The 23,987-nt window shown below is 34.1% G+C and overlaps 1 protein-coding gene across 7 annotated transcripts in view; it reads right to left on the bottom strand.

Annotated features, from left to right (window-relative positions):
* Positions 1-2,303: 2,303 nt before the first annotated feature.
* Positions 2,304-23,987, bottom strand: part of RCOR3 (REST corepressor 3) — a 49,319-nt gene continuing 27,635 nt past the window's right edge. For 5 of the 7 annotated variants that reach the window (XM_039881128.1, XM_039881132.1, XM_039881129.1 and 2 more), the window contains 4 exons: positions 21,724-21,801; positions 13,690-13,747; positions 5,493-5,734; positions 2,304-5,018 (listed from right to left, as the gene is read on the bottom strand). In XM_039881128.1, the coding sequence (XP_039737062.1) occupies positions 4,674-5,018; positions 5,493-5,734; positions 13,690-13,747; positions 21,724-21,801 (723 nt within the window). In that variant the 3' untranslated portion in view covers positions 2,304-4,673. The remainder of the gene's footprint in view (positions 5,019-5,492; positions 5,735-13,689; positions 13,748-21,723; positions 21,802-23,987) is intronic. The other 2 variants (XM_039881131.1, XM_039881130.1) reach the window with 2 other exon arrangements.

Raw genomic sequence — 23,987 nt, 5'->3', positions numbered from 1 at the left:
TTATCTTCAATAATATTCTTTGTTTTGAAATCTTTGTCCAACATTAATATAGTCACTCCAACTTTCTTTTAATTGTTAAGATTGTATTATTTTTCTATTCTGTATAAGTAACTCTAAAACTTAGCACCTCAAAACATCACTCATTTCAATTTCTGTGGTGTTAAGAAATCTGAGCACAGCTTAGCTGAGTTCTCTGCTTCATGGTGTTTCAGAGGCTGCAAACAAGGCATTGGCTGGGCTCTAGACACCTCAAGGCTCAACTGGGGAAGGATTCATTTCCAAGCCCAGTTTTAAGCAGGTTGTTACCTAGAGGGGCTGGTTGTTGGTAGGGGGCTGGCCTCAGATCCTTACCACATGGGTCTCTCCAACATGGCAGCTTGTTTCATCAAGGTATGCAAGCAGAGAAGGTGATAGAAAGTCTACCAACAAAACACAAGCACAGAAGTGACATCTCATCACTTTTGCTGTATTATATTGGTCAGAAGCCAGTCACCAAGTCCAGTTCACACACAACGAATATCAGGAAGCAAGAATCCTTGGTGGCTGCTCCATTTCTCCACCTTTAACTTGAGGTTATTACGGGACCTTCTGAGAATGTCAGTTTTCCTGCTTTTACCTTTATGGAATTGGGAGGTTCCTTAATTCTGTGAGGTTTTGTCATAAATTTCTCTCCATCTGCTGGTGGTACCTCCCTCAGCTTTCCGGCAACGTTAAGGATTACTTTTTTGTATTTGTCATTTCAGTAAGATTTGGGTAGGGAAGAGAAATCGAGGTACAGAGGGGTGAAGTAACTTGCTCGGTGGAGTTGCAAGTCATCACGGTAGAGGGGGAACTTCTGTATATAAGCCAAGTGATGAGCCCTTCGGCGATTGTTTTCCAACTCCCTCTTGCAAAGAGCACACAGCATGTGAACAAAAATGGTTTTGGGAACACCGGCCTCTTGAAGCCAAATCTTGCCAATTATGAAAGCTGTTCTGGGAAGCAAGCTGGATACCTCACGAGATGCCTTGTGTTGGAGTATTATTTAAGATGTTCTATTATTGGTAATTGTACCTTATATGTTTAAATAAGATTAAATTACACTGAATAAAAATTTTTCTTAAGATAATCCAGAGAAATAGAAAGCTTTCTGGGAGATCAACCTATATGCTATTTCCATTGTGAAGACTGCTCCAAGACCTCTCCGCTTTACTTTCCCAGCATCTTTTCCTTAGACACTCTGCTCGCCCAAATTCCAGCTTTAAGATTCTAAAGTTTGTTACCACATTGTAAAGAGCCATTCCATTATCAATAGACCATAGTCTACTTCAGATCTGGTAATGACCATTTGCAAAAATCTCAACCCAACATTAATTTCTGGTCTTCATTGTTTCTCCCATAAATATGTAGGACTTCTGAGAGTAGAAAAGGCTACATGGCCTTTTAGATACGAACTCACAGATCTAAGAGGATTCTTTTTAATGTTTTACTCCCAAGCTCTATTGTTACTAAAATTTATTGCTGCAAAATATTCCTTCATAAAAAGATAAAGATTTAAGTTGTGAAGAGTTATATGTCACCTACTTTACCCTAGGAGAAAGTTCATGTACTCCCACAAATGCTGTCAGAAAATGAGGTAGTTTCTTATAGATATTTTAGAATATAGCGTGTTTTCTCAAACCTGATTCTTGGATTCTTTCTGTATTTACTTATTATCTTCTTATGCTTATCTAGAATGAATAAATTAAAAAACTAATACACATTTTAGTTTTTTGTTTCCTATAATCAGAATGTATTCATCCGAGCAATTGGGGGAAGTACAAAAAGGTAGATCCTGCTTTGAGTTCTAACTCAGATTATTATTCTTTTTGAGACCCTGACATCCCAGTGTTAAGTGACCAGTAGTTATTATTTATGGGTAACATATTATTTTGATAGCAAGAAAAAACATTAAATACAGCCTATTTAATAGCTAAACTTGGTACTGTTACAAAAATATTTGCAATATTCTTAGTATTTTTGAAAATCAAGGTTTTTTACTTGTTTCCTGTATCTATTCCTAAAAAGAATGTAGGTCTATATTGACAGAATTTTTCATTCTTTCATCTTTATTTACATTAGATTTTACTCAATTATACGAATATTAAGGAAAAGTTTTGATCATAACTTACCTTTCACTCCATCCATACTGCACTGGAATTACAAAAAAATATTTTTCATTAATATTACCAAATGCATCAAGTGTGACTTTAGTTATGTAATGAAAAAAATACTTGAGTGTAGATTTTTCAAAAAATGAAATTAATGAAATGGTCATTAAAAGATTTCTAGGTTTTGCTTTTTATAAAAATCAGTATTTCAAATTTCACAGTGAAAAGGTCCTAAATTTTCATACAACATGAAATTATATAAAAATAGAAGACATAGACATCTTTAACTCTTTAATCCTTTGATTAAGCAGCAAGCATATCACTCTTCCAGGCCAAACACTGCTTAAACAAAAAAGAAAAATAATGACGTGCAAAATATTTACAAAATATGCAAAGCACACAATAAAGACATCTCACTATATACATGTTTCATATTACTAATGAAGCTAAGATTTTCCTACTGTGTGCTCTAGTGTACGTAAATCAAATTACAGCACATCCCTCAGATACAGCACCCTGGCCCGTGGCTGGGATAGATTTTAAATGAATCACAATATACTTAACAGCTGGACAGATGCTGGTACTGACCAACTTGACTGACATATCCCACATACTGTATATTGAAGGTCTACTGACAAGAGACAAGACAATAAAAGCTGTATAGTATGCACATATGCAAGACAATCTAAGTACTTTAAAAATGCTTTAGATATTTTCTTTTAAGATATAACTGTTCCCGTGATTTTAAAGTAAAAATAAGTATAAATTCTTGAATATTAAGTATTTTAAATCAGATTTTATCTGGTTACAATCCAGGGACGGGAACGATTTAAGATGATCCAATGAGAATGACAGACATATCTGGAAAAAGCTTTAGATTATGCCAGAACTTAAGGTTTTTATGGAAAAAAGTGGTCTAAACTTCAAAATTAAAACTAATTAATGGATTTAAGTCTACAGCTCTTTAAGGCTGTAATGTTAGAGATTATTTTTCCAATAATTTGGGAATATATGACCTCTCAAAACATAAATTAGGTGCTTATATGTTGACCATTTCATGAAGTAGTTCTCAATGCGACGAGAATGTGAATGTGCAAACATTTAGCCTTAAGTTCACTAGTACAGCAATCTAAATGATCTGTCCCTTTGCACAAGTCATGATTCCAATATGAAATCATTGTATCAAAAATATTAGTAACACATTGTTGAAATAGTATCACTTGTAAAATATTCTTTGTAGGTGCTTAATGATTATATGTTGAATTAAGAAGACAAAATGTTTTCTTTGTTTCTTTATAAAAAGGGGTCTCAGCATTTTAACAGCACAATTTTGACAATATACTGATACATCTTTAGATGACACTGAACAAATTCTTAAATTTATTTTATAAAATAATGTTGATTTAACCCTAAACCAAACCCAGCCATATAGGTCGGCTGTATGAATACACAAATGTACCCAAATAATACAATATTTATCAAGAAACCATCCTTTATATTAAATGTAGACCATATTAATAAGTATGAGGGCAATTTTAAGTTCAGAACCTAAACACAAAAAGGGTACTGTAAATAAATGCTTCCATAACCACTGTCTCCACATAACTGACAAAAAATATAGTTCTCTTCTAAGTCCCCAAATGTAGGCAACTACTAGTTAAAAGCAGATAGCGTTTAAAATACTAAAAAAAAAAAAAAAAAAAAAATCAAAATTAGCATTTTCTAAGAACTTAAAGACATTGTAACAAATTGTCTTCATTTGCATGTAAAGTTATTCTTCTGATCCTTATTACTGATAGATGAAGGTCAATGACCTTTAAGCAAGGACTTTGCACTAGGACCCTAAACTGTATGTTAAACAGTTTGCAGGTTCAGTACATTCTTTGTGGTTTCATATAATTGCTTTGCAATTGATTAAATTGCTTTCTTTGAAAGGAATATATTAACATTCCTTTAGAAAAAAAAGCAAAATATTTTTTGAAAAAAGGGATATGTGGCTATAATTTCTCAAATATGCATTAAATGAACATGTCAAAATATGAAATGCAGGCTATTTATTCTTGCACTCCTAACATAGGAAAATGTTAAAATTAAATTAAAGAAAAAAGTCAAACATCCTTAATTTAATAAATTTAAGGAGTTTTCACAATTCCTAAGTCAATATTCCCGTACTAAGAACCTTGACTATGAAGAGGCAGGAATATAAAGAATCTCAATAAAATAAATACAGTAAAAACAAACAAAAAAAACCCTTGGTATACAGAATACTTAATCTTTTTTTTTCCTTCCTTTTTATGAGACCATGTCACTGAACATCTACCCCAGAGAGGAGGCCAACTGTAGGTTTTTGTTGTAGAAACATCTCAGTTGCGTGAACTAAACTAAAACTTTTCTTGGACAGCAGCTTATGCTGGCCCACTGCCACAGAACTAGTCTGCAGCCTCAGTATCCAGGCTTAGTCTCTCCTCTTTCGCATCAGTCAGACAGATGAGCATTGGTATAACAGTGGGATGAGAAGTTACTGCAGCTCTGTCCAATTTAATTTTAGTGCAGTGAGGACTGTGAATCTGTCTGAATTCCGATAAGTGATGGCGGCTGCTGGCCACCAACTGCAGATAGCACTGGTCTTGGGTTCAGACGGGGTGGCATAGAATTAGCAGGGCGAATGAGAGGTGGTGGAGGCTGGTTTAAAGTTGGCCGGGGCTGGATGAATCGAGCCTGCTGCTGGAGTGGAGGAGGCTGCCGGTGCAGAGCAGGGGCAGCAGGCAGTGTTGGACGAAGAAGTGGTGGAGGCTGATTCAGAGTGGCAATGGGGGCTGTTGGTGTTGGAGTGGATGATGGGGCAGGAGGTGATGGACCCAGAGTCCGAGGAGCCTGTGGCGTCTGTGCCTAGAGGTGAGGAAACAAAAATACATGTATGAGATGATAGTTCCCAATGAACTTAATACAATATAGTTTGGGCTGTCACAGGAAAAACAAAACAAATCAAAACAAAACAAAAACATAACACCAGTTTTCTTTGGAAGCACAAGCTTCTTTTATTTTAAACAAAACAAAACAAAAAACCAAAAACCGAAAAAGCAACGAAGCTACCAAACAGCCATCTTTATTTATTAGTAAACAGCTTAACACTGGAAATAAAAATAAGACTATGAAAGAACAATACACTCTCCATTCTTCTAGGATCAGAACTTAGCATGTCATTATGACTTAAAGAGTCACGGGAGATGCACCACTGAGTAAGTGTATTGTCAACCTTTCATGCTCATTTAGCTAGTCCTCTGACAAATTAACCTTACAGAAAACCACACAAAATGGTGATTCCTCGACTCATATTAGCTCAAATTCCATACACAAACACACCTCCTCTTCTTCATCAGTGCTCTTCCCTGATGGCACATTAGAAGCACTTTTTGTCTCCTCCCCTAAAGTAGAAGCATCACCATTAGAAGCCTGGGTTCCTTGTTCTGCTTCCCACTCCTGCAATACCTCCTCTAAGTTAAACCGACGCCTGTAGTTTACAAAGAAGTTCTTCACTTGGCCAACAGTCTTGTTGCCAATTACATCTGCAATAGCTTGAAAATCTTTACCATATTTTCGGACACCTGGAAGGCAAAGTAAATAATACACCTGGTGAAGGATCAATAAGGAGAGCTGTGTGTACTATACATCATGCACACACAAAAGATACCAGCAATGAAAATCCTTTCTGATAAACTCTGCTCATTTCTCAATTCTGAGATAGAGGCTAAAATATCAGGGTTCCAGATGAAAACACTCAATTACGTCATTTCATCGAGCCAGCCACTTGCCTTCAACTAAACAATCAGAAACTTACCATTTTTTACATACTCAGTTATTTTCTCCAATCCTCTCTTGAACTCTCAAATACAGTCCATTTATTGTAAAGCATTGAATTCTTTGTTCCATCCTCAATTCCATATTCATTTATTTCCCTAGTAGCCAGTCACCTAAATTTGAGCAACACCGTTTGTAAACAAAACAGGATGGGAATGAGCCATCTCTTTTATCCCCTCAATGGACTGAGTGAATAGTCTTAGGGTTCCCCCATTAAGAAAAGCATTATAATTTTGGTCTTAATACCAACTTCAACATGATTACTTACTATCTCACCAGGGTATAGAACAGAAATAAGAATTTAAACATAAAAAGCAGAAGAATCATCACAATCTGATGGGCAAAATAAGGGAAGCTATTTTTCAGAGTTAGTTGGATTTTAACTCATCTAACAGTCCTAAAGGCTATACATATAAAGGATTCCTAGCTATGCTTTACAGACTTAGGAATAAGGTTACAGTAGTGACTATTTGTAGAGCACATGTTGTGCCTGTCACTACCTTAAATTTGAGGACTATACATTCGGTTATGTGAGAACCTAACTTTTCATTATGGAAATTTTATTATAATGAAGGATAATGTTTGATTTATGAACTTGAGATAGTCAATTATGCTACAGATTTTAAAATGACTTTATATAATCAGATGGATAATAATTTGCTCTTAAATTTTAAAAGTTCACTGACTCATTCTAGAAAGAGATGCACTTAGCTCAAAATACAGTTGTCAAAATTTTTGATTTTGCAATTTAATAACTGCTTTTTAAAATACCAAGAAACAATAACTCATTAATCAGAGATGAGAACAAAGGAAAAAAATACTGATGCTTATGATATATAAGCTGTAAGCAGCCAGAAATGTGGGGATTAAAATAAACTTAACATGTACACAATCACAGATGAGAGAATAATATAAAGATATGTTAATGCCCCAGCAGAAATGCTAGATATACTCTTACTAGTATCTATTGATATTACCAAATTACTTTAAAGCGCCATCATATGACATAATTACTGTTTTTAAATTATGCCTTCATTTTATAGCGAGGATTTCAGATTAAGTATCTCTTGCTGCATTCAACTAGCTAGGACTGACTCTTAGAGCATCTGGGGGGAGGCCTGACATTATTAAGCTATAACCACATCCCATTTTTAATACAGTTTTGGTATGTAAACTATGCTCATTTGCTCTGTTCTCATAGGGACAGACACATGCATGACAATAAAGTAATAATGATACTCAAAGGCTGTTTATAATATTTTTGCAACATAAATGAATTTATATTCTCTTAAAATCCATGAGCTAATTTCCAGTTTGAACTTCAAAACTGAGTATAAATTCTAATTGTGACTAGGTTCCACTGAAGGTTTATTCGGCAATAAAAATTCAAGGTTATTTCATATGAGGAATTATTGTTATATATTTAAGTACTTCTCTATTACTTATACTTTGGAAAACAGCAACTCACTTGAGATCAGTGCACTAAAAAATTACTAGTTAGAAATCAAACCGTGTTCTAATTACTAGTTAGAAATCAAACAGTATACTAATTTTCATAAGGGATATTTAATTTACATTCTAGAAATGACCAAACCTACCGAATACATGAGTTTAGAAATGAAAATCTTAAATAAATCTAGGATTTATAATAAATTGTCTGTATTTTTAGCAAGAAATCAAATTAAGACAAATGCTGACTCTTAAGTCTGAAGATATTACAACTCTCAAAACACCTATTTGTTTAGCAAAATATATTCTAAAATCTACCACTGTTGTTTCCATATCTGATTCCATTATATAACTGTTCCCTCTTCCTGACCCTATTCTTTTTGATCTTCTACTTTATTTTCTCTTGCTCAATGGACTTTACCTTGTCACCAATAGTGTTGCATTTCCAGAACTACAGACAAAACCAAAGCTACTTCCTAGGAGCTTTAGTTTTTCCAGACACTTAGGATGTCAAGTCGCCTCGATATGTTTATTATTAACTCATGTGTGATAGTCTTGTGTTAACTAATGTGCAAAATCTTAAGGCTCAGACTGCACTGCAGACTTCTATGGGCTGGCCGTGGATCCCAATCACGTCCCGAGAATGAGTGGGCCTAGACATTAATGCCCTTGGCTTGCAGGATGCCCGGACAGGGTCTGCGCATGAGCTGGAGCTCCTTGACAGTCTTCGCTGGACAAAAGCAATCTCACCTGTCTATCCCAGTGTGTTGTGACAAATTTCATAATTTTCTCTGCCCCAATGTGAAAATGTTGGGAAGTACGGTCCCATGTAACACAAATCAGTATCAGCATTACTACAATGTCTAGTACACAGGAGTGCTCAGGAAATATGATTGATTTTTCTTCCCCATAAGGCTTCATTCTATTTTTCTTCCCCAAACAACAAGAGTCACATATGATTGACTTCTTTATCACCTTCATACTCCCAATAATGCTGCTCAATAGAATATTTTGGTTAGAAGGTGGAATGCTTTTAAGTTCTACACTGTGGCTGATAACTACCCAAACTTTATAGTAAAACACCAACTGAAGACTTAATGGTACTGCTCCTTCAGAAGAACCCCAGCTACGCTTCTAGATACAACCTAGCAGGGTAGCAATGCTGAACAACTAACTTCAACGACATACATCAGAGCTCCTTTAGTTCTAATTTGTATCCGGGGTAAGAATGGTCCACTTTTTTCATAGTTTATAATAAACAAAGCCAAACAAAGCCATCTGACTGCTTTATCAGAAAGGGAATTAAATACGGTGATTAGATCTCTCTCTCTCTTCCTGAAGATGTAAGAGGCTAAGGTCCATCTGAACCATGTTTTAAATTAAACTTCTCACCTTTAGGGCAGGAGGTCGGTTTTCAAAGGTTAGTGGAATAAAACTTCAGAGAACCCTAGAAGAGGTAAATTATAAATTTCCCAGGGAAAGAAAAAAATTGTTTTCGTAATATTTCTAAATTTCATTTGAAAGTTATAATGAAATATTCTGGCCTCTTATGCTGGCAAATGATACCTAATAATCTTTAATATATACTTTACAAGTTTTATTTGGGAATTAACATAACAATATAACTCATTAGGATATTGTTTTATCATTACAATTTTTGAAAGCTCACGTTTTCCAATCAGTATTCTATATTACCCAACAAAAAAATATATATTCATATTTTTTGAGCTTTGGCTCAAAATATATATATTTTTTGAGCTTTGGCTTAGTAAGATTAGTAACTTCAGAAGCATTTGTAGTATGGTGTTTTCCAATTCTGGACATGGAATTATACAGACTTTTTTTTCCCCCTTAAATAGAAGGAATATTGTAAATCTGCTTTTGGTATATATAAAAAGTTATTTTTAAAATCTGATTTTGGACTTAAAAAAAAAAGCTTAAACATTACAGTGGAAGCTGCTTCTAGGTAATAACATTTTGGAGGACATTTTTTCCTGTTTGCTATAGAAAAATTTCTTAAAATGAGCATGTACTTTGTACAACTGGGAATACTAATTTTTCAAAAATTTATTTTTGACATGAGAATAACATCTAGAAACACCAAGGATGTGGTTCTTTCCTATTAATGAGATTAATTTTAATTCAAACTATTTGGGAACATGCATTTCTTTATACCTCCTGTAAATCTCCAATATTTTGCATTAAAGGTAAAAAAGGTATTAACAGCAGTGGGGCAGTGATTGGTACATTTAGGCGAGGACTTAAAGTCAAAATCATATTCTCTTTCCAATGTCTAGCCTTTCTCCTTTGAGTCTTGCGTTCTCATCTTTCTTGTTTTAAGTTAAATTACACCATAAAAATGCTGGGAATTTTGAATCATTAATTATTTGACGCCAAGTGCATCAGAGGGCTGGCAATAATACTTCTGGACCTCCATTCTTATGATATCTGCTATAAAAGAAGAAACTCTCCAAAATACATGGGCGCCTTTTAGATGAAAAGGTATGATTCTCTTATCTCCATTTCCTTTTGATCGTTCATGTACTAAGTCACAATCCTTATGTCTTAACCAACTGTCTAATCTCTTTTTCTCCTACTTAAGGAGCCATTCAAGCTTTTTTTGAAAGTACAAGATAAAATCAGAAAGAAGACACGTTCTAGATTTGTAACTTCATTTCTCCTAAAAAGGAATGAGTGTATGACCTACAAAGAGAGAAGGTAACATTTAACTGTAAGCATAACCCCTTGGAACACAGTTTTGTCATTTCTTGTTTTATATGAGAAGGCAGGCAATTAAAAAAAATAATAATAAAGAAACAAAAATTAAAGTTGCTATCTTGATAAAAATGGAAATTTTTTTTGTTGTTTATTGTAAAATAACACAAATATTTTAGTTGGGGAGCATTTTTTTTTTTTTTTTAGTACTAATGACTATGAAATGAATACTGTACATTTAAGAGATCTAAAATAAAATGGCAAATATTGTATACCATGCTTCTGCTCCTAGGTACTTTAAAACATTCTGAACTATCATTTATATTGTTATTTTTTGAACACAGCTAGAGATTATTCCATTTTACATGAAAAAAATACACACCTCTAGAATCTAAGTCCTTTCTTAATTCTTGCTAAATAAGAAATATTTAACATAAATTATCAAGATTAATTCTAGGATAATTTCTAAAAGCACTATAGATCAGATAAAATTATTTATAATATATGACACAAACTACAAATGGATATTTCACCATTAACACAAATATGTGAAGACTATAACTGATTTCATTGTTAATTAATCTGTTATAACAGAAAATCTAGATACTTAAAGGCTGTAACAGATTATAGAAGTTGTAGAAATACTATTCTTAGCAAGTATTTTAAGAGAATTTAATTATCAACATCTGTAATATCCCACTTGGGGACTCTTGAAGAATGTTATTGAAGTTATAACATAGCTAGAATTAAAATTAACATAATAAAGTAATAGACTACACAGATATCCCATTTGGTCTGAGCATGATTTGTCCCCCTTCTGAAAAAAGTTTATTATTTATTTATTTAAATATTATTAAAACAATATTTATTTATTTAAATGGCTGGTAGTTGGCTAACAACAATATAAATAGATGGAAAGTAAAGTGGGAAATATATATTTAAGCCCTAGGAAATGGTCGTAACATATTTATTTGGCTTTAAAAGAGTTACAACGAAAAGTTTTATTTAATAGTAGAGTTATAAATCTCATCAGTGACACTAGAGTCAATATTTTTCTCTCTAGGTCACTGTAATAGTCAACTATGAGCAAGATAAAATAAAGCATTTAACAAATGAATGTCAAATCATAATATGTATGTAAAATGTCTTGAATATAAGCACTATACAAATTAAAACATGTCATTATCAAAACATAAATGATTTATTATTTTATGAAACTGAAATGGCCATAAGAATAACATCATATAAAAGTTTACCATAAAGATTAAAAAGAAAAAATAAAACCAATTGCCTGCTAAGGCAAGTACTTCCTAATAGCAAACCATACATGATGAAATTAAACTGCAATTATGTACCTCACCACACTGAGACTCAGGTACAGGTGACATTACTATACGATAATATTGTTTATAAGACACACTTCTAAGCATTATAAAAATGTGTAGGCACATGAGGAAAAAAATGGCACTTTTTAATTCTCCCTCAAATAATTATTTTGGATATAAATAGCTTCATATTATTTTATATAATAACACCCCCCACAAAAAAAACTAAACTAAAAACACCTAAAAGACTGAAAGTGAAAACAAAAATTCCACGGAGTCAAATAAATAAAAAGACATTAACATATTAAGAAAGTACTTTGAAATGCTAAGAACGTGCCTATTTCCATACAAACTGCTGCATCAGCATAATTTATTTAAAGGTTACTTTTAAGATGTGCGTAAGAATACTGGATATACCTCAGTAGAGAGGAAGTGTTGATTTTACCCATAAATACTCCATTCTTTTAATAGTTATAAGAGTAGATAATGTCCACAGGTACAGCTCACACTATATATGTAAACTTTGCCATTGTTTTTTCTCTTGAATGGAGCTTTGGCATAACACCCAACTCAGCCACAGGATTCCGTGGACTCCAGCACTTAAAGCAGTGCTGCTGACAGCATCAAGTCCTGAGTGCTGTACAGAGAAACATCAGCCCAGATTTCCTTTGGTGATTCTCTTCGGAAAATCCTTTCACTGGAGTAATTTCTTACACTAGAGTACAGGATTAACATACTAACCTTTCAGCCACTGAATACTGGGGACAGGGTTAAATTCTATAGGCTGCAGACTGTGATGGAGGGAAACACAGGCTTTATGTCAATAAACGCAATGCCTACTCAAACGTCTATATTAGAGCTCTAAGTCTTAGTACTAAATGAATCTGAAGCAGCCATTACAAAAACAAAGTTTTAATCAAAATTTTAAATTGTTTCTAATTTCAAAACAGCTATTATGGAACATTATAAACTAATTAAACTTTGTTCTGACTCATTCAGAAACTTAGTTCTACAATTACAGATGTGCTCAATCAATGCACATCTAGCACCCTGCCTCCACAGGATCAAGTCTTTTTATTCATGAAATGACTGTGTTGTGCTCTATAAGCCAAAGAGCAGGCTGACATCCTGTGGGCACCCTCCTGTGACATTTTCAAATCACACTGGCTGGTAATTCTTACTCTAACCCCAACTGCAGTCATCTATTAATCCATCTTTAATTACATTATTCTCACATCTGAATGATATTTGCATAGCACTTTTGAGGTAAAAATGTTCTCCATGTCTGAATACTTGGAAATAATATTTTTAAAGGTATACTTCTGTGTTTTACTGGGGCCCAATTCTCTTACAGTAGTTAACCTTGATGAAAGAGCTATTAGGACTCAAGACGAGAGGGCTCAACCAGAAAGAAACAAATTGCAGACTAAGCTTAAAATTACACAATTAGTTCTATAGATACTTTATCTTGAAGGGGAAAAAAACCTATGACATTGAACAAAAATATACAATTTGCCTTTCTTTAAGTAATTCGAACATGAGAAAATCCAAGTTTATAATGCTTCCAATTTGTCCAAGGGTATTTCTAATAAAAAAAATATTCTGCCATATAATTTGACAAAGTGTTCTCATAAAGAGTACATTTAAAATTCCACTTGTATATTTTTTGATATATCTCTTAAGTCTTTCTTTGGTAAGTCAATATATATTTTTAGTCAGGTTTCTAAATATTCAGTGACACATCTCTTAAGTTGTTATAATACACTGAAAGTTAAGCATGCCATTGATATTTTCAGTACCTGACATTTATCAAATAGAGAAAACACTGTTATACAGAGAAACCAGAAATAGATAATAGTTTATTCATGTTTTTAACCATGAGTTATCAATGACTGATATAGTAAGAATGAACCCAACTGCAAGAATACTGAAGCAGATGCACAGAGAAACCATACGACTTGTTCAAACTTGGCACCACCATCATTTAATTAGTGCTGAGAATGTGTTATGTGGTGTTCAGGATTCAAAATGCACATAGGCTCAGTATGTCACATCCACAAATACAAAACAGAATTCCTGGTCACCGGTACTTTGCGGTGAACGTAAGAGCCCTTTCTTGATCCCCTTCTAAAAGAAGGGAAGAACTATGGTAGCCACCTTTCATGACAAGTTAAATAATTATTAACAACAAGAACTGCTTATCTTTAATATACCTTGCACTGCTAGAAGCTGCTCCTCTGTGGTCCAACGGGCATTAATTTTCTGATTTGACTACAAAATTAAAGAGAAGTTTCCTAATGAGGATATGAAGACAGACATTTTTCCAAAGTGCTTATTTATTTTTTTTAACTTTTCACCATATTATAGACATGAGATTACTAAAACTCTGATTTGGAAGATTCCATTTTCATAAGAATTAAAAAATATATTCTGAGTTACCCTTTGCCCACACAAGAGGTAATAAAAAGGAAATGTACCCATTGGGAGAATGAACAACATTCACATTTATACTCTACTCGGAGATATTAAAACGGAGAAAATCTATGAGTTACCTATTTTCCAACTCCAATGTGTTCCTATCACGCACTGTAGATATTAATTTTAGCCTGTTTTTTTAAAATTAAATTTATTGAGGTGATATTGGATAATAAAATTATATAAGTTTCAAGCGTACAATTCTATATAACACATCATTTGTATATTATATTGTCTGTTTCTCACCCAATTTTACCCTAGTTTTAAACATTTAAGACGTTATTTTCTTTAGAGAGGATCTATGACTCTCTTTAAAATTTCTCTTCATATTTCGATGAAATCTTTCCTTACCCCACCAAAAACAGTGTTGTATAAATTAACATAGAACTGTTGAGCAGGCCTAAATCCTAAAATATTTCTTTATATTTCTGAAGCAGAAAGTGACCCGCTATAACAATATTTCCGCCCAAGACTTCCCATATTCCTCTCCATGTTTCTGTTTTAAAAAAATTCCCTTTAGGATTTTTATCATGACAATATTACAGTATTAAACACTAAATCAAATTTCATTAGTGTATACCCACTGATGAGTAATAAGGATCTTTAGCAGTAGATGGAGGGACAGAAATATGTATACTAGCCTATAGAGGTTTGCGGTAGAAACTGTCCAGATAAAGTGGTCTAATGTGATACATGGACATGCTGGGCAAAACAGAAAGAAAAGCTTCCTATGAGAAAGGGTGTTTAGGTCTTATCTTATGGTCCTAGCAATAAGTTTCTACAGAGCACAGAAGTTCTGAGTAATACCAACTTTCTTGCCATGAATGAAGAGGTTTAAGTAAGCAATCAGAAGAATAAAACAAAAATTCAAAATTCAAAAAACAATTACTAGAGAAGAAAAAAGTAAAATAAGACTCACAATAAAGGAGGGAAAAACCTAAAACAGAAAGCACTGAATTCCAGAGGAGAAATGGGATAGCAAGGCAGGCCTGGCAAAGAGTGGGTAAGCCTCGGGGTTAGGATACTGGTGACGAGGCAAAGAAACAACAACAAAAACGTAAAGAGAAAGATAGGGAACAGGACACATACAAGCAGTAATAAGAAAATGGTGAACTAAGGCTAAAAAAGTGAAAAGAAAGAAATAAAAAGAAAAAGGAGAGAGGAAAAACTAGAAAATTTAAACCTACTTTCCCCAAAAAGAGGAGTAAAAGAATGGAATAGGCGTTAATGTCTAAGTTAATACCCAGGTAATCTGATGTTACCGGCCATGAAAGGAGACAGAACAGGTCCTTGCACTCAATGACAGTTGGTACTAGAACCTATTTAAAACAGATTCAAACATTTCAAACTAAATGGTTAAAAAATAAAGGGTTGACTACAACTTAATTTGTAATATAAAACTAAAACTTATAAAAATAGTTAATGATCTCATTTATAAGTTTCATCTTATTTTTGGCATGTTGTTTCTGACTATACGATGGGATAACATTCTCTAGCTTTGAAACTTACAACATGAGCAAAGAATGGGTTGTCTCTGTTCAAAACTTCAAGAAATTTCTCCAGGGCTCTCAATTTTTGGTAATCAAATTATTCTTTTTTGAAGTCTGTATTATCCATGAGTCATCATCCTTTTTTCTTCAAATGTTAATTTTGCTAGATACTCATCTATCAACGATACTGCAAGTAATTAAAACCATTTTCTGGTACTTTCATAGACTTCATGAAGTTTTCATCTTTTGCAAGGTTTAAAATTTCCTTTCAGTTTGTGCTATATTTGCCTTGCACTATATTAGCGAGAGTAATCCACCAGGATGTTGATGTGATGAATAGGACAGATAACAGCTAGAGTTAACTCAGGAAAGGTGGTGAGTAGAGCCCAGTTTTGTAAGTGCTCAGTTCATTAGAGAATATTTTCTTGTTTGGCAACTTCTGCTTCTCCATGCATTCCTCAGATCAACAAATATTTTGGTTGCTGAGGATCTCCTGTAATACTACATTGCAAGTTGTTCTGAGGATTAAATTTAGAATATATGTAAAATATGCATAAAAAAGTATTTAGAATATATGTAAAAAACATCTAGCCCAGTGCCAGGGCAAAAAGAAGATGAAGTTGATCAACTGATGTCTGTTCAACTTAAAAGGCAGAAACTGGAGGGAAAGGTATCGTTAACAAAAAGGGAACAAAAAAATGGGAGAAATACCTTGCACTATGAAACCTTATTTTCAGCATATAAGCAAATCAGGAGATGGGAAGAACACAAATAACTATTATGAAAACAGAAAAACAGAGGGAGGGAAGAAGTAGACAGGGGAAAAAATTTAAACCATTTCTTCAACTAATCAATCAATCAATCAATCAATCTTTTACTATTTAAAAAATAATTAAAAAATAAAATGGTTAAGACGGTAAACAAAACAAACAAACAAACAAAAAACCCCAGAAAAGTACAGAGTATACTGGGGATTCAAAGATGAGAGGAAGCTCCTTCCTCAGCTGCTGGTAGGGTACTCGGTCCTTCAAGGAAGCTCCGGCAGAGTGCTCGCCTGAACCGTGGCCTCTGCCTTGGAGCTTGCCTCCATCTGCTCGGCCCTCATCCTCCTGCAGGAGGATGAGGTGACAGTCCCAGAGGATAAGATCAATGCCCTCATTAAAACAGCTGATGTAAATGCTGAACCTTTCTGGCCAGGCAAGTTTGCAAAGGCTCTGGCCAATGTCAACATCTGGAGCCTCATCTGCAAAGCAAGGGCTGGCAGACCCGCCCCAGCAGCAGTGCTGCACCAGTGGGAGGTCCTGCCCCCTTCACAGCTCTATCCCAGCCCAGAAGAAAGTAAAAGTAAAGAAAGAAGAATCTGAGGAGTCTGATGATGACATAGGCTTTGGTCTTTTTGACTAAACCTCTTTTGTAATTTGTTCAGTAAAAAACTGAACTCTGGGGTGGGGGTGGGGGAGTAGGGGAAGATGAGAGGAAAAGTCTCCGTAATTGGAATGGGGTAAAAAGAGAGCTGGAAGGGCTAGATTGAGATGGGTTTAAGAAGAGAAGTTTCTGAAAGGCAAGAATGAGAAGGCACAACAAATACAGAGAACAAGAGAACAAGAGGATCTGTGTCAGGAACAAGTGATAAATTACCTTGGAAAGCTGTGACATTTAAATAAAGTAAAATATAATAAGGAATGCTTTTGGAAGGGCAATAAACACCAAAGCCGATACATTCACACTGCATTTAATAAGCAATATTTTTTGTTGGGGAGGGAGCAGCAGGAGAAGGGCAGGATTATAACTAGAATAAGGCTTAAAGCCTAGAAAGCTGGGAAAAAGGGGATGCTGTTAAGAACATAAGAAGCTAAGACATGTTGATCTGGGAGATGTGGGAAGGCAAGGCTAAGATGACAAATTAACTTGGGATACCCCGCTAAAGAGGTATTATTAGGCAGGACAGTCAGGTGGAGTGCAGGCTGCACTTGAGGCTAACACAGATTCATCTATCCAAACACATTTTTTAAGGGCTCAGAAAATGTTTATAAAGGAAAACAATGGAGTCATATCTTACTCAGATGTTCTAAAATCTACCTATGAATTGAGAGGCACATAAGTCCACAGTCAGGCATTTCTCCAGCACTGGAACAGACCACTAGTTTTTTAGTTAAATCCCAGATGAAGCCTTTGGCTCGAATTTAAGGGTAGTACTGAATGAAAACTATAAATACATATTTAAATGCTGGAGTTTTACTAATTCAAGGAGATGCTCACACAGGAGGCATGTGAAAGTAAAAACTGACTAAAGGAATAGCAAGTTCAGTTTCCAGCCTCTTAACTGTTCACTCTGGGGCAGACACTTGAAAAATGATGTTCCGGCAGAACTGTCAGCACTACTGCACTTGTATTACTAAACAGTCTACAGTAAACCCCAGTCTAAAATACCATTGTTTTAAAAATAATAAAATGTTAATATAAAATAAAATAAGCCAATATATACTAGTAATAACAGACACCAAAGAGCATTCTAGAACAATTTATGACAGCCTTAGTGAATTCAGCATCTTTACTACATTCTTTCCCTGCTAAATTAGTCTTCGCATCTTTCCAATTTTTCGTCAGTAGAAGATTTATACTATCTCTGAGTGGGAAAAGTTAGAAAAGGTCACCAAGTTAAACCTTCTACCCAATGCTGAAAATTCCACCCAACATCCATACGAAAGAATGTCACCCATCTATGGAAAACATCCACAGATAGGGACATTTTCTAGCTTCAAAAGGCACTCCTTTCTCAGTTTCTTCCTTCCTGGATTCATTAATCTCTGCTCCCACCTATCCCCCTTGACTCAAAACAAATCAAAGCATAACCAAACATGCCACTTCTCACACTCTTTCAAGGAGACACACTAATTTCTATTTTACAACGTTCTTTGGATTACCTGCTGTCCATTTCTACAACTAATACCGAACCCTACCCGATCACTCACATGCTTGGTATTTTAGCAGCTGTAAAGCTTCTAAATTACCCTGTATAATACTGACGAGATAACTTTCCTAAAATTAAAAAATTTTCATTACATTCTTCCTACATTGAAGGAACTATAGGGTCTTTCCATTTGACTTAATTTAAAAAGCAGACTTCTCTTCCTAGCTCTCATAAAGATGTTTATCCTCTGATCTCTACTCTAAAGAAGTCCCTGTTCAACTAAACCTTGTTAAGATCTCTCTCATACACCATGTTCACTCATCCTTTGCACCCAAGTTTGCCTTCCTAAGTAGACAATATACTACTTGAGAAAAGATTTACACTTCTATAGAATTCACGATAGTAATTATAATTAGCACAATAATGAGCACACGACAAATGTCTAGGGAATACCTGCTGACTGGTGTTTAACAGTGCTATTATTTTTCCCCACAACATTTAGATTTTGAATGTACTGCTCAACACCAAACCATTGTTCATAGGATTCCTTCTGCCTGCCCTTCATTTATGTACAAAATCCTACCTACCCTTCAAATCTCAGCTGAAACATTCCCCTCTAGGAAGTATTCCCTCATGATCCTAGCCAGAATAATGACCACTTGTTTTCCTGTAATACTTTACTTATAAATCTATCATACAACTTTAATCAGGTTCTCTTATAATATCTAGACTGCAAGTTCTTTCCAAAGCAGATAGAAAAATACATCTCTTCCTCATATTTGTGTGTCTCCCCTTCTCCAAACACATACTTCCCACAGTGCCTAACACAGTGCCTTACGTGAAACAGGTGATCACTACATACATATAGAAATATGAACCTTCTTCACCAAAATTTTCCCTAAATGAAAATAACAAATATGACCAAATGAATAAGTAAAGCATCTTAGTAACTGTTTACTTCCAGTTGAGTTACGTCATTTAGTTGTCTATGAGATTTAGGTTAGAAATATTTAGGTTAGGTCTCACCTAATCTAAAGTTAAAGAGTTTTAAAAAAAAATTTTTCCTCAAAGTTAAGGGGATAGAATACATGATTTTTCAAGGTCTTTACTATGACTGTTAATCTAGTATTTTGAAATACATATTATCTTTTCAGGTCGCTCTCCTTTTAAAAGCAATAGGAATAATATGATTAATACAAATATATGTCGGGCATTTTTTAGATAATATAAAACATATACATTTTCAAGTCATATGAGTTCAATAAATCAAAGAAATATTCAAACTTCAATGTACAGATGGTAGAGTGTTAAGACTGTAGTTGTTTCATTTTGATTTATTTTCACAATAAACCAAAAGGAGTAATAAGTGTTTGATAACTTCTAACCCAATAACTACATTTAAATGGAAAAACCTTATACAATTTTGCTATTATATAAAAACTTCCAAAAGTAGGAGGCAGTATATTAATCGAGCCGCAGGTTTACTATTTACTAGACATGTGACCTTGATTAAGTTAACCTCAGTTAACCTCTTTGAGGCCCAGTCTCCTTGTATAACATAATACTATTTGCTTCATCTACTTCTTTGGATTTATTCATGTGAGCATCAAGTGAGGCAGCATATAGGAAAGTTCTAAAGTACTACTGCACTTGCGCATCTTACTTTATATAATGTTAATGAGTGAGACTATCCTGCAATTTTCTGGAAAATTTGAGATTAGAATGATCATTTCCTTGAAAATTTGGTAGATTTTTTCTGGATAATTGTCTATGCCTGGTGTTTTCTTATGAGAAAAATGTTAACAGTTCTTCCATTTTATTTAATCGCTATAAATTATTCAGGTTTTCTTTCTTTTTAAGACAATTTTGGTAAGACATATTTTCCTAGGAATGTCTAAGGTTTGTTTAAATTTTCAAACTTATTGGCATAAAGTTCTTCATGGTATTCCCATAATGTTTTCAATATTTGCTGTATTTTTAAATTTAATTATTAAATTATAGGTACTTAAAAGTTTATTGCTTTATGCATTTTAATGCATAATATAAAATTAATTTCAATACAAAATTTATAATAATTTTTTATTGCAATAATACAACAAACTAAAGTAGTATTCTTGGTATTATGCTGTCTTTAAATAAATAAACATCACCAGAACGTTTTTTCAGTTTACCTGTAGGTTTGGAATGAGATATTTATCTATGTATATTTCATTCTTTTCCATTTCCTAACCTTGAAAGAGATATTCAAAATAAACAAAAACAACTTTCTTCATAATGATTCTTCCTTCTGAAAGGCTGTAACGAGTAAGATGGCATATGGTACATTAGCTCTGAAGCACTACTCTTCTGCCTCCCCCCGGTCCCCATACATGTTTCATTTGTAGATATTTCAGTCAACCTGTGATTTGCGGGGGGAAATGTCCCATTAGGATCAAATAAGATTATTTGATGATTACATACATGTATAGAAAGGCAAGTGAAGCATATGCACAACACAGGAGTCTTTAAAAAAGACAGAAAAAAAGATTTTATAATAGAAGCTTCTGTGAAAAGACTGAATTGGACTTCATGGGCATTTAAGTACTGTAATGATCACAAATATCAAAAACATATTAAGTTCCTTTTTAGATTTCATATTTTCAGGGATATAAGTACAAGAATTTAAGTTCACATACTAAAATCCTAATTTGAAATATAAGCCAAAAGACAAATGCCTTAAATTAAAATAAAATTTGTTAAAGTTGTTAAAATGAGCTCCTTTTTTTGTGATCCTTTTCTTGCTGTATTACCAAGTCACACAAGTAGAAAAGGGCTTTGAGCAAACATTGTTGCAGACCCAGAAATGTACTGGCTTGCTCATCAACGACCTAGTTTCACATGCACTGGGCCTACTCAAACAGCTATATTCTCTAATTACTTGAAATGAATTGTTAAGGATAGGAAAGAAATGATTTAACTTAAATCATTAGCCAAGTCTCATTAGACTGTCTAAATCAGGGTCCCCAGCCCCAAAGCTGCAGACTGGTACTGGTCCATGGCCTGTTAGGAACCGGGCTGCAAAGCAGGAGGTGAGCGGCAGGAGAGCAAGCAAAGCTTCATCTGTATTTGCAGCCGATTCCCAGCGCTGGAATCACCCCCTCAGCTCCACCTCAGATCATCAAGCATTAGATTCTCATAGGAACACCGGTCCCTAGTGCCAAAAAGGTTGGGGACCGCTGATCTAAATGACAAAACAGACCTAACAAATTATTCAAATTATAAAACCTTCAAAATATTAACAATAAATGTGACCAAAATAGTAGCTGAACACTGGATAACTCAATGAACAAGGTTTCACAATACTCGGTCACATATATTCTTCAATTACGTACCTCAGGAGGTTTGAATTCTTCAATTCCACCTTCCATTTTCTGTTTAAGTGCACTGTTTACTTGTTTAGCATTCTGAACCTTCAACAAAATAACCCACAATGTGAATCAGATCATGTACTTAGATGAATTTTTGAGTACTCAATAAATGAAAAGGATATATACCAAAACCCTCTTAAATTTATTTCAGGAGGATAGACACACACACACAAAATAGACACAGTTCACATATCATAGTATTTGAATATCTTTTAACAATGTCTCTTATAACCAAAGACAACTAGTACATATAGGAATTAAAATACATCATTATTTCTCATTACTATAATGTTTTAATAACAATTATTCCAGTAAGAATAATAATAAGAATGGATATTAAGTGTTTATTATGTTAAGCATCAGTATCAGTACTTCCTATGTACTAAATCACTTACTTCTCACAACTACTTTGTGAAGAACAAGCAGTTCTGTGATAAGCTGACATATATGTTCTCAAAAGTCACTGTACCATGCAAAATCATGCTATAAAACAACAGGGCTTATGGGGAAAAGGATCTTGGGACACAACACTCAGAAACTTCATCAATGACACGTAAGAAAAGACAGAAGCCTAATAAAAACAATACCACAGTTCTACATATTCTAAATGGTAAAGAAATGCACAAATGCTACAATAAAGATGCTACTTTATCTTGAAAAAGATCTAAAGATTGCTTATGAAAGTGGATGTCCAAATTGTTGCAGCTTGTGAGTTATTGAGAAGTGGTAGAAGGATTATTTGAAATTGGATAAAAAGTTTTAACACCAGATATATATAGATGTTTATATATATACATAGTACACATTTGAAGTGTGTGGGTATGTACTTAGATAGCTAGGTTCGTTTTTTTGCTAAGAAAAATCAAATAAGCAAATGCAAAATTCTCAAACTGTTCCCTAGTATGTCAACTGTGTTGGAACAAATTCATGTTTTCAAAACAAGATTTGTAGCAGAAATGATTTTACTTCCATTGTAAACCATTTTACAGAGGAGGAAGGTAAAGCACAAAGAAGAAACTTGCCCGAGGCTACAGATATAGAAAGCAGATCCTGAATTTGAACTATGCCAAGTTTTTAACTACTATGCTATTAGCAATATTGTTAATTTCTACATAGAATATTAAAGATTAGGATTTTTGTTCATTTAGTTTTGTTCATTTTGTTCATTTAGTTTTTTCAAATATAAAGTGATTTGTGAATTTTTTTTCCTCAGAGATCTTAAAAACAAAGCTAAAATGTATAAACCTAGGTTGGTTCAAATGTGGTTAGTCAGTCAGCCACGTTAGATATTAGATATACAGAGAGAAATGCAAAATCTCAGTCCTTAAGGATTTCACAGATTACTGGGGAGATAAATAAATAAAAGTATGATAAATGTTAAAACACTTAACTTAGACTTGGAGAGAAAAAGAACAAGAGAGTAAGTGTGTTCGTGTGTGTGTTAATGGGTGGGGGTGGTGGGGAAAATTGGGGACAGTCTCAGAGATGACACCTAAACTGAGTTTTAAAAGATTAACAAGAATTGAGCTGGCAGACAGGCTGAGAGGAGAACGCCCTCCAGGCAGGATGCATGAGCAAGGTGGGAAAGCCCTAAAGCTTGGGCAGCTAGGCTGGAGCCAGACCAAAGAATTTAAATTTTGCCTAAAAACTGAAAGTATCTAAAAGGATTTTTAAGCAAGGGAGAAACATAACCATATCTGCTTTGTAGAAAATTAATTCCAATAGTAATTTGGAAAATAGAATGGTGTGAAAAGGATAGACAATAATTAATTTAAAAATCCAGGTGAAGACTTCAATTAAAACAGCAGGAATGAAGGCATGGTGCTGGTGGTACACAGACATGGGTTAAAAAAATAACTCTGAAACAATACTGAGATGTCTCTGTAAACACTTGATTACAGCTAGTTAGGGAGAAGGGGGAATCAAGGGTAACTCTTTGCTCACTGTCTTGAGCAAGTATATGTGGTGCTGTTCACTGAGACAGAAAATGCAAAAAGAGAAACAGATAACTGGAGTGGATATAGAAGAATTCAGTTTGGACAACAATTAGATGAGTTGTGTCTGGATAAAAATAGTGGAATTTGTAAACCCAATAATGCAAACCTTTACTATGTTATACATCGAATAAATAACCAAGGGGCTCAAAACTTTAAAAAAGTTCCTTTATAAAAATCAATAAAAACAGTCTATAAGTGAAGTAAACTGTAATGTTGAGGATAAAGTATGAA

Source organism: Pteropus medius, unplaced genomic scaffold, assembly GCF_902729225.1.
Source record: "Pteropus medius unplaced genomic scaffold, Ma_sr-lr_union100, whole genome shotgun sequence".
Classification (NCBI taxonomy): domain Eukaryota; kingdom Metazoa; phylum Chordata; class Mammalia; order Chiroptera; family Pteropodidae; genus Pteropus; species Pteropus medius.
Note: the sequence above shows the minus strand (reverse complement) of the source record. Positions and strands in the feature narration are given on the sequence as shown.